Source organism: Loxodonta africana, chromosome X (genome assembly GCF_030014295.1).
Source record: "Loxodonta africana isolate mLoxAfr1 chromosome X, mLoxAfr1.hap2, whole genome shotgun sequence".
Lineage (NCBI taxonomy): Eukaryota > Metazoa > Chordata > Mammalia > Proboscidea > Elephantidae > Loxodonta > Loxodonta africana.
Window position 1 is genome coordinate 121,631,377 of NC_087369.1, and position 14,386 is coordinate 121,645,762.

Below are 14,386 nucleotides of genomic sequence, written 5' to 3' on the forward strand. Positions count from 1 at the left end.
TAGCCTGCGCCTTCAGCTCGCAGGACTTGCCCAGCGCTGCAGTGGCGCTGGCGAGAAATTACTTGCCAAAATAAAATATATATATATATATATTTTTTTTTTTTAAAGTTACCTCAGACCACGTGGGCAGTTCCTGGGGGCCCAACAGCTCCGCCCCACCCACTTCCAAATTGGCCCGCGCTTGAGAAGTTACTTGCCAAAATAAAATTTATATATATATTTTTTTTTTCTTAAGTTACCTCAGACCACGTGGGCAGTTCCGGGGTGCCCAGCAGCTCCGCCCCTGCCCGCTTCCAAATTGGCCCGCGCTTTTTTTTTTTTTTTCAGCCAGGGTGGTTGGATGCGGGCCGGACTCCTGGTCCCATTACTCCTCTTAGCCATTCCCGGGCCCTGGCTCTAGCTCTTTGATGGAGTTTTCTGCTTCCTGACATAGGGAAATGAGGCTCTGGCAGAGTTTATCCCCAACTTTCAGATTCACCCAAGTATTTAATGCCTACTCTGTGCCAGACACTGTGCTTTAGCTTGTGAGTTTGGCTCTGAATTCTCCAAGAGCTTGAGGGGTTAGATACCGAGAATCCTGTTGAGTTCTCCGTCCAGGAATATTGTGAAACCAATGCCACATCACAGGAATACTGAGATAGGGCGCTTCAGGGAGGCTGTATGATGAATCGAGATAGCAGAGGCCTTCAAGCTTTCTAGTAACTTTATTTTATCAAAAACACCCCTCCCATTTTTATGACGCCATTTTATTCTTGCCCAATCTGCCCCCTCCCCAAGCTCTAATGCCTACCCAAAGAGCTCTTGGGCCTCTTGTGTGGCTATTTACATCCCTCCCTCCCAAAATTGTTTCTATCCAAATTCAGTCTGTTTTCTACTCTTCGGAAATTTCCGGGGTGGGGGGGGCAGCAATACCAGGCAAAATAATTCCTTGGCCTTTGCTCTCAGGGGAGTCAAAGAAGAGAGGCATTCTTAGATGGAGAGTGGGGTCTCTGTGTATTCAGTGGGAGTATAAAGGCCCCAGGGCCAGAAAGCCTGGGATTTCCTCAGAGAAAGTGAAATTGGGGCTTGTGGAGGAGAGGAATAGAACCAAGAAGCTTATTGGCCAGCTCAGGATTCTTCATCCATGACATCTAGAATGTTGCTCAGAAGAATTTTGAAAGTGGGACGTTCATCTGCTTTCTAAAACCAAAGAAAAATACAGTGTTATAGTGGCCTTAAAAAGAAAAAAATGAAATCAAACTCGTTGCCGTTGAGTCAATTCCCACTCATAGCGACCCTATAGGACAGAGTAGAACTGCCCCCATAGGGTTTCCAAGGAGCAGCTAGTGGATTCAAACTGCCCACCCTTTGGTTAGCAGCTGAGCTCTTCACCACTGCGCCACCAGGGCTCCTATAGTGGACTAGAGTCCCGAGTCCAGAATTCAAGAAAAATTCAATGATTAAGCAGCAAACATTTATTAAGTACATACTGTATGTCCAGCACCATACCTTGTTGCTTACAGAAGGAAGAAAGAATAGAAATACAGGCTCTCCATAAACTGCTTGTGAACTTTTTGTTGTTCATAACTCAGGTTATAAGTGTGATAAGAAAAATTTGCAAATTATACTGACAAACGTATTGATTAAAACTGAGGGCTAGGTTCATTATATATTTGCACACAAGTACATTTTTTATTTGGGGTGTTGTTGTTCCACTCCGTGGAGTCAATTTTCAACTTATAGCGACCCCATGTGACAGAATGAAACTGCCCCATAGGGCCTTCTAGGCTGTAATCTTTATGGGAACAGATTGCCAGGTTATACTGAAGTGAAAATGGCTACCAAACAAGTTTAAGTGGTTGAAAGAATTGAAATCCCATAAGCTGTGAAAATTTTTAGTTTTGTTTCAAGCATTGTTGCTATCACCCCATATATCCAAAATTAACAAAGGGAGTAACATTTCAAAATGAGGGGCTGCATTACTGGGCAGGGATCCTGAGTGCCTGGGACCTTTTATCACTGTTTGGCTTCTAGACTGAGGCTCTTTTTGACATCCACAGTCCATAAGCCACTGGGATATTTGGTAACTCAGGGCACACTCATGCTAGAATGGTCACCACCTGTCAGAACCGAAAGGTCATTAGTTCCTTGGTCCTTTGAATCAGTGGTTCTCAAGCCTTGCTGAGTATCGATATTTCCTGAGAAGTTAAAAAACTTCTAAAAGGGTCCTTGGGTGACATAAATGGTTTGCACTCAGCTGCTAAAGGAAAGACTGGCAATTTGAATCCACTTGGTGGTGCCATGGAAGAAAGGCCTGGCAATCTGCTTCCATAAAGGTTACGGCCAAGAAAAACCAAACCAAACAGATTTCTGTGCCCCACTCCAGACACACTTTATTAGCCTCTCTGGGGATGAGCCCCAGCAGTCCATATTTTGAGGACTTCCCCAGGGATTCTAATGCATGTCCAGTTTTGTGAACCACTACTTTAAACAGGCTATGGAGAAAGTGCCTGTCTGAAATGGTTTTTAGTGAGCAGAGTGAGGGTACCCTAACTGTGAGGGAGTGTAGCCAGCCGCCCTTAATCCTGCCTCATGTAGGAGAGACAAGGGAAATGGTTCCAAAGCGTTCTCCTTTTTCCCACACTTTCCTTGTGACCTCTGTCATTTGTTCAAGGGCAAGGAAGCATGTTCTGACTTGCTCTTCACCTCACCGAGGAGGCTTCAGATTCACATATGTGCTTCTTGAACACTGTCTGTCTTTCCTTGTTTGGTGGGGGTGGCGGGGGCAGAACTAAGAGCTGGGCATTTATTTCCTACAAGAGATTTAGGTTGTCAAGTTAAGGTTGCCAAATACCCACTGACAAGTGGAGAAGGCAGCTCTGGAAGGACCCAAAGTGAGAGCAGCAAAGCATTTAATAATAGTGGGACAGGTTCCTTATTTCCAAAATACCACACCCATCCACATACCCCACAGTGTACTATATTAAAAAAAAAAAAAGTACTACCTATTTTAGTTCCCTTTCATGTTTTAGGATTAAAAAGATAATCTAATTTAGGACCTCAGGCAGAAAAGATTGGCAGCTAGTAAAGTAGAAGAAAGGGCCTATGACTCCCAAAAGAATAAACAAACTCTAATGACTTTTCGCTTTCAATTGTCCATACGCTTGCCTGGGTGCCTTTGGCTGCCTGGTTTTCCTACATGATGTGGCTCCACAACACCCCCCTCCCTAAAACTGAGTTCGTATGGAGGGTTGCTAACAATACTCTGGAGTCCTTGGGTGGCACAAACGGTTAAGCGCTTGACTACCAGCTGAAAGGTTGGTGGTTTGAACCCACTCAGAGGTGCCTCAGAAGACAGGCTTGGCCATCAGCTTCTGAAAGGTCACAGCCTTGAAAACCCCAGGGAGTGCTTCTACTCTGCACACACGGGGTTGCCATGAGTTGGAATCGACTCAATGGCAACTGACAACAATGATACTCTAGTGAGAACTGGGGTGGGCCTGGGAAAGCCTCTGGTCATTAGAGAATTTGGGATGTAGGCTGGGGTAAGGAATGTGTACAGTTATCAGTCTGTGTCCAGCTGGCAGGCAGCCATGGAGGAGGACCTGGGGGCCTGGCAGTTTACATGGCAAAGTAGGTTTGAGCAAATAATCTAAGAGGAATCAATAAAACACTTACCTCATGCCAGCAGCTGTACATGATGGTATATACCCTCTCAGAAGCCAGATGAGGCCTGTAGAGGCGTAGGCCTTGGGCAATGTGTTCGGCGGTCTCACTGTTAGTAAATCTCTCATATGGCATCTTCCCTAGAGAGTAGATTTCCCACATCAAAACCCCTAGAAGATTGAAAAAAGAATGTGTTTAGCCAGTTGTCAGTCTTTTGGGGTAGTAAGGGTCCTAGTCTTCTTAGATCACCCTCAAAGATTGGAATCAACTGTTCTCCCCCTGTGTTTTTTTGCATTTGTACAAACTTCTGCTATAGTACTGACTACATGGGATGGCGATCAGGGTTGCTCTAGAATATTAGCTCCTCTCTGACAGGGACAGGATCCCAAAGTGGCACAAATGATTTGCACTCAACTACTAACCCCAGGGTTGGGAGTTTGAACTCACCCAGTGGTACTACAGAAGAAAGCCCTGGCGATCTGTTTCTGTAAAGATTACAGCCAAGAAAACCCTATGGTGCAGTTCTACTCTGTAATAGGGTCACCATGAGTTGGAATTGACTCGACAGCAATGGATTATTTGGTTAGGAGAAGGACAGCATCTTTATTTGTCTTTGTAGTTATAGGATCTGGCAGAGTCCCTGGTATAGAACTAACCAAAACCTGTTGCCGTTGAGTCGATTCAACTCATAGTGACCCTATAGGACAGAGGAGAACTGCCCCACAGGGTTTCCAAAGCTGTAATCTTTACAGAAGCAGACTACTACATCCTTCTCCCAGGGAGCAGCTGGTGGGTTCGAACCGCCAACCTTTCAGTTAGCAACCGAGCTATTAAGCACTGCACCACCAGGGCTCCTTGGTACATAATTAGCTTTCAGAAAATATCAAATACTGAATGAATTGTTTGCTTCCTTCAATATATTATAAGTTCTAAGAAGGCAGGGATCGTTCTAGTTTACTGTTGTTATCCCCAGCAACGCCTGTGGCGCCTGACATGTAGATGGCACTCCCTAAGTATTGGATGAATGAAAGCAGGAACAGTCTCTTTGGGAAAGCTGCAAAGTGTGAATTTTCCCATTGCATTCCTCTTCCTTTAGGCTGTGTAATTTTTACAATCTTATCCACTTACCAAAAGCCCAAATGTCAGATTTGCTGCTGAACTTGCTGTACATAAGGACTTCTGGTGGAGACCACCGGACTGGAAATTTGGAGCCTACTGAGCTTGTATATTCATCATCCAGGACATACCTGTGAGGGATTCAGGACTTGGTACAGTTAGGATTAGAAGAGCTTGCTATTTGCTTTAGTTTTCTTGGCACAGTCACAAGAGTTGCACAAATGTGCACTTACAGGTTTTCTCAAAAGGCTCTGCTGGCCAACCAGTGTCTTTTACAAATGCAATTTTTAAAAAATATTTTCCTGTTTTTCATATCTGATTTAGCTTTTCCGATAAACATTGTGATTACAGGAAGGATGAAGTGAAATAAATCTAATAGGTGCTCTTCTCTATCCCCCTTTCCATTCCCTGTTCCTCTCCTTGCTGCCTTCTATTCTGTCATTGCCAGTGGGAATTAGACCGCTTATTAAAGAAGACGGGATGGAGCAAAGTCAACAGGATTACAAATCAAAATAAGGTGTTGGGAGACTAGCTAACAAAGAGGCAGGGCAGAGATAAAGGGAGAAAGGAGAAGAGAGGGATATAGCAATAAGGCAAAAGGATGAAAGAAGTGACTTAAATACTTCAGAGGCAGAAAAGGAATAAGAAGATGGTAGAAAAGACTAGAATGAGGGGAAAAAAGAAACAGAGGGGTTAAAAACTATAATGTCTCCTCATCTTTGTATTGTGCTATTTTCACTTTTAAAGGGAAAGATGAAAAGGGCACACTCACCTGGACAGGCCAAAGTCAGATACTTTAACAACTCCTTGGTCGTTAACCAAACAGTTTCGAGCAGCCTGTAGTACAACAAATACCAGTGAGACTTGGGCCCTGGCACACAGGTTAAAGGCACAAAGCTTTTCCCCACTAGCAGAATGAAGCCTGGGAAGCTTCATCACTTTGAACTAGACACCTTATCACCTAATAAGAGTCAGTTGCTGCCACTAAGACATTTTGATGCATTTTTGCACATGGAAAGCAACCTGCTGCGTAGTCATAAGTAAAGCCCTGAGGAGATACAGAATGATTTAATTCACACGGGCAATTCCATAACACCCATCCCATCCCTGAAATGCTGAGAAAATTAAGGGAGAATGGAAGAGAAGTTTCTTTTGTTTTCTGCTTTTCTGCCAGTGGAAGGAGGAGCAATTTAGCCTTGGCCTAGCTGAAACGAACAGTGCCACAGACTCAGATGCCACCAGGGGCCAGGCAGGTAAAGTAATAGAATGGAGTGGGGTGGGTAGTGATTGCAGGAAATGGGAGAACACACGTCTGGTCTAAAGGAGGCAGCTCCGGCTCAGCTGACTGTTAGCATGGCCTGTGAGAATACTGGCCCAGTATTACAGGGTGGTCCAGATTTTCAATATAAGCTGGAAATTCCAGTTTTTTTTTTAATGTGAAATATCTCTTTTTGAGTGACTGCTAACTAACATATAACATTTTCTTTTAAACCCATGTGGGCCAAATACACCCACAAGCCACCAGTTTGTGACTCTGATGTAACCAAATGATAGCTCTGTGCCAGGAGCAGTCCCTTTGGGAAGCACAGGGTTGGGTTGCCCTCCTGTTCCAAGTCCAGAATGGCCACTGAAGGGCCCCACCATTTCCTTTTGGGGGCTTGGTGGGGAGTCACTGCTGTAGTATCCACCGTGGCAAAACCCATGGATTTGAGGCTGGAGATAGTTGACTGGTTCTCCACTGGGGCAGAGGCACAACTAACTTTTAGCGTTTTCTAGATAAAACTTAAACAATGGCACCAGTAACCTCCTTTCCCCATCAGTGTATGGTATATCTTCCACTGCTACTTCTATCCCCTCAGCCCTCAGCCCCAGGCCAATCCTCCTGAGGTCCCACCAGGTCTCGGTGAAGGAACTGCTTTGACTCCAGGTATTCCATGGCTTCACAGACATCCTTGCACATCTCCAGCAGCTGCTGAGTCTGGAAGCGGTGTCGCATCTCCCTCAGGTAGTTCAGGAGGCAGCCATTGGCCATGTACTCAGTGATGATAAAGATGGGACGCTGTTTGGTGCAGACGCCATACAACTGCACCAGCTTCTCATGGGAAAGATTCCTACAGAAGACGCAATGAACTAGTTCTCCCCTTCTGGCCCTACATACTAGTCATAAAGGGGCTGGGGAAGAAAGGGGTTGGCCTAGAAGTAGAGCACCAGATAAAGGACCATAACGTCAAGTTTACGTTCCTCCTTCCCACCCTAAACCTCAAGTGCCTAATATGTGGGAGTGAGCAGGGATTTAGAGCCCATCAATAGAACAGAAAACAAGCCCAGGGCTGAATGAACACTAAGGCTAAATTAAAATCATTCTTTTGATAGTCTCATTTTCTACATCTGCTCCCAAATGCTACTGAGATGGTACACATCCATGATCAATACTATTCTCAACCAATATCTAAGGCAGAGAAATGATTACCTTAGCAGCTAGAACTCCCACAAATCAAAGGTTGACCTCAGGCCCTGGTCCCAAATCTCTCTCACTGTAAGTCACCTTAAACCATAGTATGTTATCCTGGTCATTCTTAGATTCCAGCAAAGAGTTGAGTTTGGACTGTAACTCACATCATGACTTTGGCTTCTTCAATGAACTCATCCTCGGACATGGAGCCTTCCTTGATCATCTTGATGGCCACGTCATACTGGCCTCTCCATTTCCCGTACTTTACTACCCCAAATTGTCCAGTCCCCAGCTCCTTCAAGAATGTCAGGTCCTTTGGATCTATTTCCCATGATCCTATAACAACAAAACCTTGGTGTGATTCTTTGGGAGTTAACCCAGTGATTATGCATATAAAATTCCTACACTAGATAATCCTTACTGAGGTAGAAATAGGGAACTAGTAAAAGTGAAGTTCTCAGGAATACTTATCCATCTTTGCTCATGGTAAATCTCAGGCACAGGGAGTTCATGGTTGGAGAAATCTGGGAATTTTAGGTGAAAGTTGGTCATAAGGCAAGAAGATGAACAGCCTCTCAAAAAATCCCTTTATGAGGTTAGATAGGAAGCTTAGGGGGCAATGAGTCCATGATAACGCAGGAACAGCAATTCAGAAAAGAAGGGTGAGAGTGGTTGCACAGTTTGAAGAATGTAATCAATGTCACTGAATTGTACATGTAGAAATTGTTGGATTGGTGTATGTTCTGCTGTGTGTATTTTCAAGAACAAAAAATAATTTTAAAAAGACCAAGGCCATTAACAATACCATCAAAACATGAAATATTTAGGAATAAACTTATTAAAAATTTGCAAAATATTTGTGTGAAAAGTACAAAATATTCCCGGGACAAATGTCTAAAAAAGTAAATAAATGGAGGTTTTTTTTTTTTTTTTGTACCTCGTTGGTGGGGGGAAAAAAAATTTATGAATCTATGTGCTTGCAATACCAACAGAAGCCACTAGAGGGAGAAAAATCATTAAAAAAAAAAGTTGTGCTTGGCTTTGTCTTAACTTTCCTTGGGGTAAAAAAAAAAAAAATTGTAGCTGGTGCAGAATTGGGTGCTGCAAGGACACTCACTGACTTAAGGTGTAATTGGCTCTCCCGAAGGTAGTCCTTGCAACTGGCTAGCTCACCCTACCCCAGAGAAACAAGCAGTTACCGTAACCCAGGCCCGCAGTGGAAGGCGCGTTCTTATTTTGTTGAGACACTGGATATTTGAGCCTGGATATGAGTCCTGAAACATACAAAGGGGTATGTTTGTACCTAGCTGGTGCAGCCTAGACGATGATCCCTCACATACCTCCCTCACAGCCTCACTCTTCTGATGTGCGTTTTTCTAGGAAATCTCCACAAAACCACATTTTGGGGAAGTTTCTCCTGTCACAAGAGTTCTCAGGGACCAAAAAAAAGAGAGAATACTAATTTAAATACATCCCCGTCCCCCAACTAAATATACCCTTACCTAGGCTTTTTTTAGGCTTAGCTCAAATCCTGCCTTCTCCGGGAAATTTTCCCCGTGAATTAATGCCCTCACCAACCTGCCAGTTTCTAGGATTTCTACACTACTTAGAAAATGGCTTCTGATGTTTTCTAATTTTATATTCTTTGAGGGCAAGGACCTTGACTCATAATGTTTCCGTGTGCTTCTCTCTCCCTCTTTTTTTTTTTTTAATACTTATGGTCGAGTTGATTCTGACTCATGATGACCCTAGGTTTGTCAGAGTAGAACTGTACTCCATAGGGTTTTCAGTGGCTGAGTTTTCAGAAGTAGATTGCCAGGTTAGTATCAAGGAAATTTCTGAGCATGAAGTAGGAACTCAGTGAATACTTCCTGATTGATCAATCATCAGCCTCTTCTGTGTCTTTCCTTAGCGCTGAGCATTTAAATCAACTGACCAATCACCAAAAAGAACTCAGTCCCTATTGGGTGTCCGGTCTGCCTTTGACTATCTCTATACTTGACCTCTTTCCAGCCTCATAGGGGTTTATTTTCACAGTTTATTCACACTGCCCTCTGAAGCTTATTCTTCCCCTCACCACCGTGTCCTCAATTGCTTCTCCAGGTGTTTGTAACATCCTTCTTTTCAGTTGCCCCTGACTCACCTGCAGAGTTATGCTGGTGGTAGTTAATGAGCTCAGGGATGGTGCTGAAAAGGTGCTTCTCAGCCAGGTAATACTGGCTCTGAGGTGTGGAACACACAACATAATGGCGTATCACCCCTTGAGGGTCCCTGAGGAAGTGGATGCTAAATCAGCAACTTGGGAACCAGAGTCCGTGGAACCCAACAAATGAAGTGAGATAAGTTTTGAGTTGAAGGGACAGAGGGATGGGGAGGGGCCGACCATTAAGGAGCTGTTGGGAGGGCACCCCCTTCCTTTCTCGCCAGGGCTTTGGAGCAGTGGCACTTACCCTGTAGATTTAGCAAACACAGACACAGTGTATTTTCCAGCTTTGCTGGAGTCTCTAACAATGAAACCTCCTTCTTTCCCCTGAAACAATGAAAAAGAAGCTGACTGTAGGAGGAAGTGGCACTCATACTTGCATCCCACTTGCCCAAACCTGAGAGAAAATAGAACCCCTGATTTTACTGCCAAGTTCCATGCTTGAGCTGCCAGCCTCATTGCTTTTGGTACTGAAAAGTGGAATTGGGATCCCGTAGTATAGTGGCCTTGCCACTGCCTTGCCTGGAGGTGGTGGGCAGCAACAGGCCCTCAAATCAGGATCCTTGCTTATTGTGCAAGGAGAATGTTCTTTGTTCACATAGTTGCTTACGGTCCCACACTTACTTCTTGCTTTAGCAGTTGCTCAGCTTGACTTCGAGTCATGTGTTTGGAATACCACCTGCAAAGGGAAAGTGCTTGAGTGGCTCCTAGACCATGTAGTAATTAGTTCAGAGGTTAGAGCGACCTCCAGGGCTGGTCCATGTCAGTGTTTCAATCAATTCACTCAAACCCTATTATTGAGTACCTATCATGTGCCTAGTGCACTGCATCCCTTTCCCAGCCCAGGTTGACACCAAAGATTCATGGAAATGGACAGTGGAGGGTGAAGGGACCAGGGCTCTCAAGGAAAATCCACTTCCATGATTATGGAGAAAAGGACAACGATAGAAATTTGACATTTTTATCCTTTGAAATGTTTCCTATCAGGCTGTCAAACTCTGGTTCTTCTGGAGCTGGGGGGGTGGGGGGGTGGTAACCTCACCAGCTCTCCTTAAGCAGAGGGTGTTTAGGGTAAGGGTAAGAAATTGGTACTAACTTGGGATGGTAGCATCATTTGACCCAGTTGGCATTGATTTTAATATGTATCTTAAAATTTAAAAATTGTTGATGGTATAAAAAAGATATATATTTTGTTCCTTCTGGAAGATCGTGGGCTGGGAACATAAGGATACTCACTCATACATTTCTATGGAGTCTTCTGCTTCTGTGACGTAGTTACTAGGGATGTAGCCTTCCTCCCTGCAGAGAAGACAACATGGTAGACCATCCAGCATCTCCCCAGCTTTGGGGAGAAACAGATTCCTATATCCCTGGGCTCAGAACCAATCTCAGATGGAGCTGTATATATATCATGCCCACTCTCAAAGAACATCACGTCTCTGATGCACGCACCTGTGGCATTGATTCTATGCGCACGACAACGTGTGTGCTATACCCTGGAAGCTCAGAGTGGCAGCAGAGGCCACATGTGGAGCTACACGCTGGGAGGTGCTTGGAGGGAGAGCATATTCACTTTGGGATATAATGATCAGGATACTGAGTGGGGGAATTATGCTGCAGGATTTTGCAAGGGCATGGATGGGGGGGGCACAAGGCTCAGGAACGGCTGACATGAACTTACCCATTTTTATCCCGTGCTCTCCACCACGGTAAGTTGCTCTGCTCCAGGATAAAATACTCTTCACCCTTGCGCAGCTGTAGATCATTTGCATTCATTGGCATATAATCATAAAGGGCTACAACCTTTTTCAGCTCACTTGTGGAGACAGGGGCTGCTGTTGGCTCAGGAGGTAGTGGTTTTTTCAAGATCTGTGTAGTTAGGAGAAAAAGTAGGGGGATTTGGTTAACTATAGAGTATTCCCATCATCCCTCCCAATTCTCTGGCTTACCAGAGACACGATTCTAGCCCAAATCAGGCACAACAAAAGGTTTATTTAGCATTCAGTCAACAGCCGTTTTTGAAACACCAACGTGAGGGTTCTCAGCCTGGGTTGTGTACATTAGAATTATCTGTTGTGGAGGCAGAGCCAACATTGCCCTATAGACAGGTAGATAGACAGAATCGCCTGTTGTTTTTGTTAGCTGTCGTAGAGTCAGCCACCAACTCATGGTGACCCCATGTACAATGGGATCAGACCAATGTTATCCGTAAGGTTTTCACTGGCTGATTTTTGGAAGTAGCTCTCCAGCCCTTTCTTTCTAGTCCATCTTAGTATGGAAGCCCTGCTGAAACCTGCTCAGCGTCATAGCAACACACAGGCCTCCGATGACAGATGGGAGGTGGCTACTTATAAGGTTCATTGGCCAGGAATCAAACCTGGGTCTCCAGCACGGTAGGGGAGAATTCTACCCCTGAACTACCACTGTCCCCAGTGGAATCACCTAGGGAGCTTTTTGTCATTATTATTATTTTTGAAATTATTTATCAAGCATTATTCTTTCTTTGTGTGTGTGTGCTTTAGGTAAAAGTTTACAGAGCAAATTAGTTTCTCATTAAACAGTTAATACACAAATTGTTTTGTGACATTGGTTGCCAACCCCTCTATGTGTCAACATTCTCCCCTTCTCCACCCCGGGTTCCCTGTTTCAATTCGTCCAGTTTTCCTGTCCCTTCCTGCCTTCTTGTCTTTGCTTTTGGGCTGGTGTGCCCATTAGTCTCGTATACATGATTAAACTATGAAGCACTTCCCTCATGTGTGTTATTGTTAGCCCTATAAAATCCAAAAAAAGCCCACTGCTGTTGAGCCAATTCCAACTCACAGCGACCCTATAGAACAGAGTAGAACTGCCCCATAGGGCTTCCAAAGAGCGGCCGGTAGATTTGAACTGTCGACCTTATGGTTAGCAGCTGAGCTTTTAACCACTACACCACCAGGGCTCCGTTAGGCCAATAAAAAAAAACAAACCCTTTGCCATCCAGTCAATTCTGACTCATAGCGACCCTATAGGACAGAGTAGAACTACCCCATAGGGTTTCCAAGGAGCACCTGGTAGATTCAAACTGCCGACCTTTTGGTTAGCAGCCGTATCTCTTAGCCACTATGCCACCACGGTTTCCATTAGCCCTATAGACCTGTCCAATCTTTGGCTAAAAGGTGAACCTCAGGAGTGATTTTGGTACTGATTTAAAAGGGTGTCTGGGGGCCATATTCACAGGGTTTCTCCAGTCTCTGTCAGACCTACGGAGCTTTTAAAAATCCTGACACTCAGGCAGTTTCCCAGACCAACTGCATCAAAATCTCTGGGAGTGGGCCCCAGGCATCAGTATTTTTGAAGCTTCCTGGGCAAATACCATGTACAACCAAGGTCAGGAAACCTGCTTGGCACTGAACTAGTAAGTGGACCTAGTAAGTGGCTCGGAACCTAAGTTTCTGTATTTGTAAAATGAGTGTAGTAATACCCACGTTGCTTACTTACAGTATATGATAAAGAGCTTCTTAGACCTCAAAAAGTAACCAAAAAAAATCAAATTTTAAGGTAAAACGTTAGTGGTAGATTTTAGGTGTCGTTCACTGTTAAATTCTTTCACCTTTACCATATGCTTCAAATTTTTTATAATAAAATGATGGGGAAAATACCAGGGTTTGTGACAGTGTTTCAAACAGGTGATTGGATTAAATTGTTACCAACAGCGTCCTAATAGCCCTCTGCCTTTCCAGTGAAGAGGAAGTCCTAATGAGCAGGACAAATCCTCTGTCCCAGCAAGAATACCAATTAACACTGCCAATTCCCAGAGGAATTCTAAGACTGGTGTATTTTGCAGTGGTTAACCATTGGGCTGCTAACCAGAAGGTTGGCAGTTCGGATCCACCAGCCGCTCCTTGGAAACACTATGGGGCACTTCTTCTCTGTCCTATAGGGTCTCTATGAGTCGGAATTGACTTGACAGCAATGGTTTTGTGTGTGTGTGTGTTTCCAGGGTGTGACTGCAAATTTCCATCTAAGCAGTAGCAGCATCCAATTTCCGCATATACCTGGTCCTCCTCGGGAGTGGGAGGAAGAGGCTTTTTTGTCTTCCGGTGGGAGCTCCCAGGTTTTAAGCCTGAAAAATAAGAAGCCAGCGATGATATGGAATGCATTTTAGGACAAGTTTCAGGGTCAGGTTTGGTCAGGAACTTGGCTCCCATACAGTGCCTTTAGGTAAGGTAGAAAAAGGGTGGGTGGATACAGCCCTGTGCCAGGGCACACAGCTTGGAGAGCAGGGCCCTAGCTGGATTTCTGTCCCTTTTTACAGGCCCCTTTGTGCCTGGGCTAAAATGGAAAACCACATGCATATGTACATGTTTGGCAAGTTGGGTTAGACAGTTGGAGAGCGATGGAAATAGAATCAGAGGAGGGAGAAATCAGAACTCTTACTTCCATTCCTGTTCTCCAAAATTTGGCAGCCCATGGCGTTTTTGGCTGTCTGAGAGCAGCAGAGATACTGCCCATCAATCCAGAAGCAAGGGTGGTATTTCTGTACCAGATCACTGTTGTACCGGATTACTGTTGCAGGAGAGAAGAAAGAGAGAAAGAGAGATCACATCTGACACGAGGGAGAATCCATCATTAGCATGTTTTCCTCTTTGACTGGGGTTAGTGGTGAGCTTCAAACAACTGCCCCTTCCTCATTCACCCTGAAGGAAAGAAGACAACAGGACTGGTTGGCTCACATGACTAGCCTATCTGACGTGTATCCTGGCCCTGCAGTGTTCCTGTGCAGTTCTCTCCAGTGGTCTGTCATGATGAATAACTCCTGACCAGCAAGATAAAGATATCTGATGTCTCCAGAACTCAAGAACAAAAATGTGATATCTGTATTTTCCATAGCCATTTACAATCTTCCTGTAGGTAGGGCAGGTATTGATTATGGTGTTCATTGTCCAGATAAGGCAAACAATGTGTCCAAGCCAAACTCTCACTCCAGTGTT

The 14,386-nt window shown here is 44.5% G+C and overlaps 1 protein-coding gene across 3 annotated transcripts in view; it reads right to left on the reverse strand.

The window, feature by feature from the left end:
- Nucleotides 1–427: 427 nt before the first annotated feature.
- Nucleotides 428–14,386, reverse strand: part of BTK (Bruton tyrosine kinase) — a 36,111-nt gene continuing 22,152 nt past the window's right edge. The window contains exons 5-18 of one of the 3 annotated variants that reach the window (XM_023541156.2): nucleotides 13,833–13,961; nucleotides 13,451–13,518; nucleotides 11,098–11,285; nucleotides 10,653–10,715; nucleotides 10,041–10,095; nucleotides 9,664–9,743; nucleotides 9,357–9,484; nucleotides 8,413–8,487; nucleotides 7,378–7,549; nucleotides 6,656–6,872; nucleotides 5,534–5,598; nucleotides 4,774–4,892; nucleotides 3,658–3,815; nucleotides 428–1,179 (exon numbers count right to left, since the gene is read on the reverse strand). In XM_023541156.2, coding sequence (XP_023396924.1) covers nucleotides 1,108–1,179; nucleotides 3,658–3,815; nucleotides 4,774–4,892; nucleotides 5,534–5,598; nucleotides 6,656–6,872; nucleotides 7,378–7,549; nucleotides 8,413–8,487; nucleotides 9,357–9,484; nucleotides 9,664–9,743; nucleotides 10,041–10,095; nucleotides 10,653–10,715; nucleotides 11,098–11,285; nucleotides 13,451–13,518; nucleotides 13,833–13,961 — 1,589 coding nt within the window. In that variant the 3' untranslated portion in view covers nucleotides 428–1,107. The remainder of the gene's footprint in view (nucleotides 1,180–3,657; nucleotides 3,816–4,773; nucleotides 4,893–5,533; nucleotides 5,599–6,655; nucleotides 6,873–7,377; nucleotides 7,550–8,412; nucleotides 8,488–9,356; nucleotides 9,485–9,663; nucleotides 9,744–10,040; nucleotides 10,096–10,652; nucleotides 10,716–11,097; nucleotides 11,286–13,450; nucleotides 13,519–13,832; nucleotides 13,962–14,386) is intronic. The other 2 variants (XM_064278621.1, XM_003422040.4) reach the window with 2 other exon arrangements.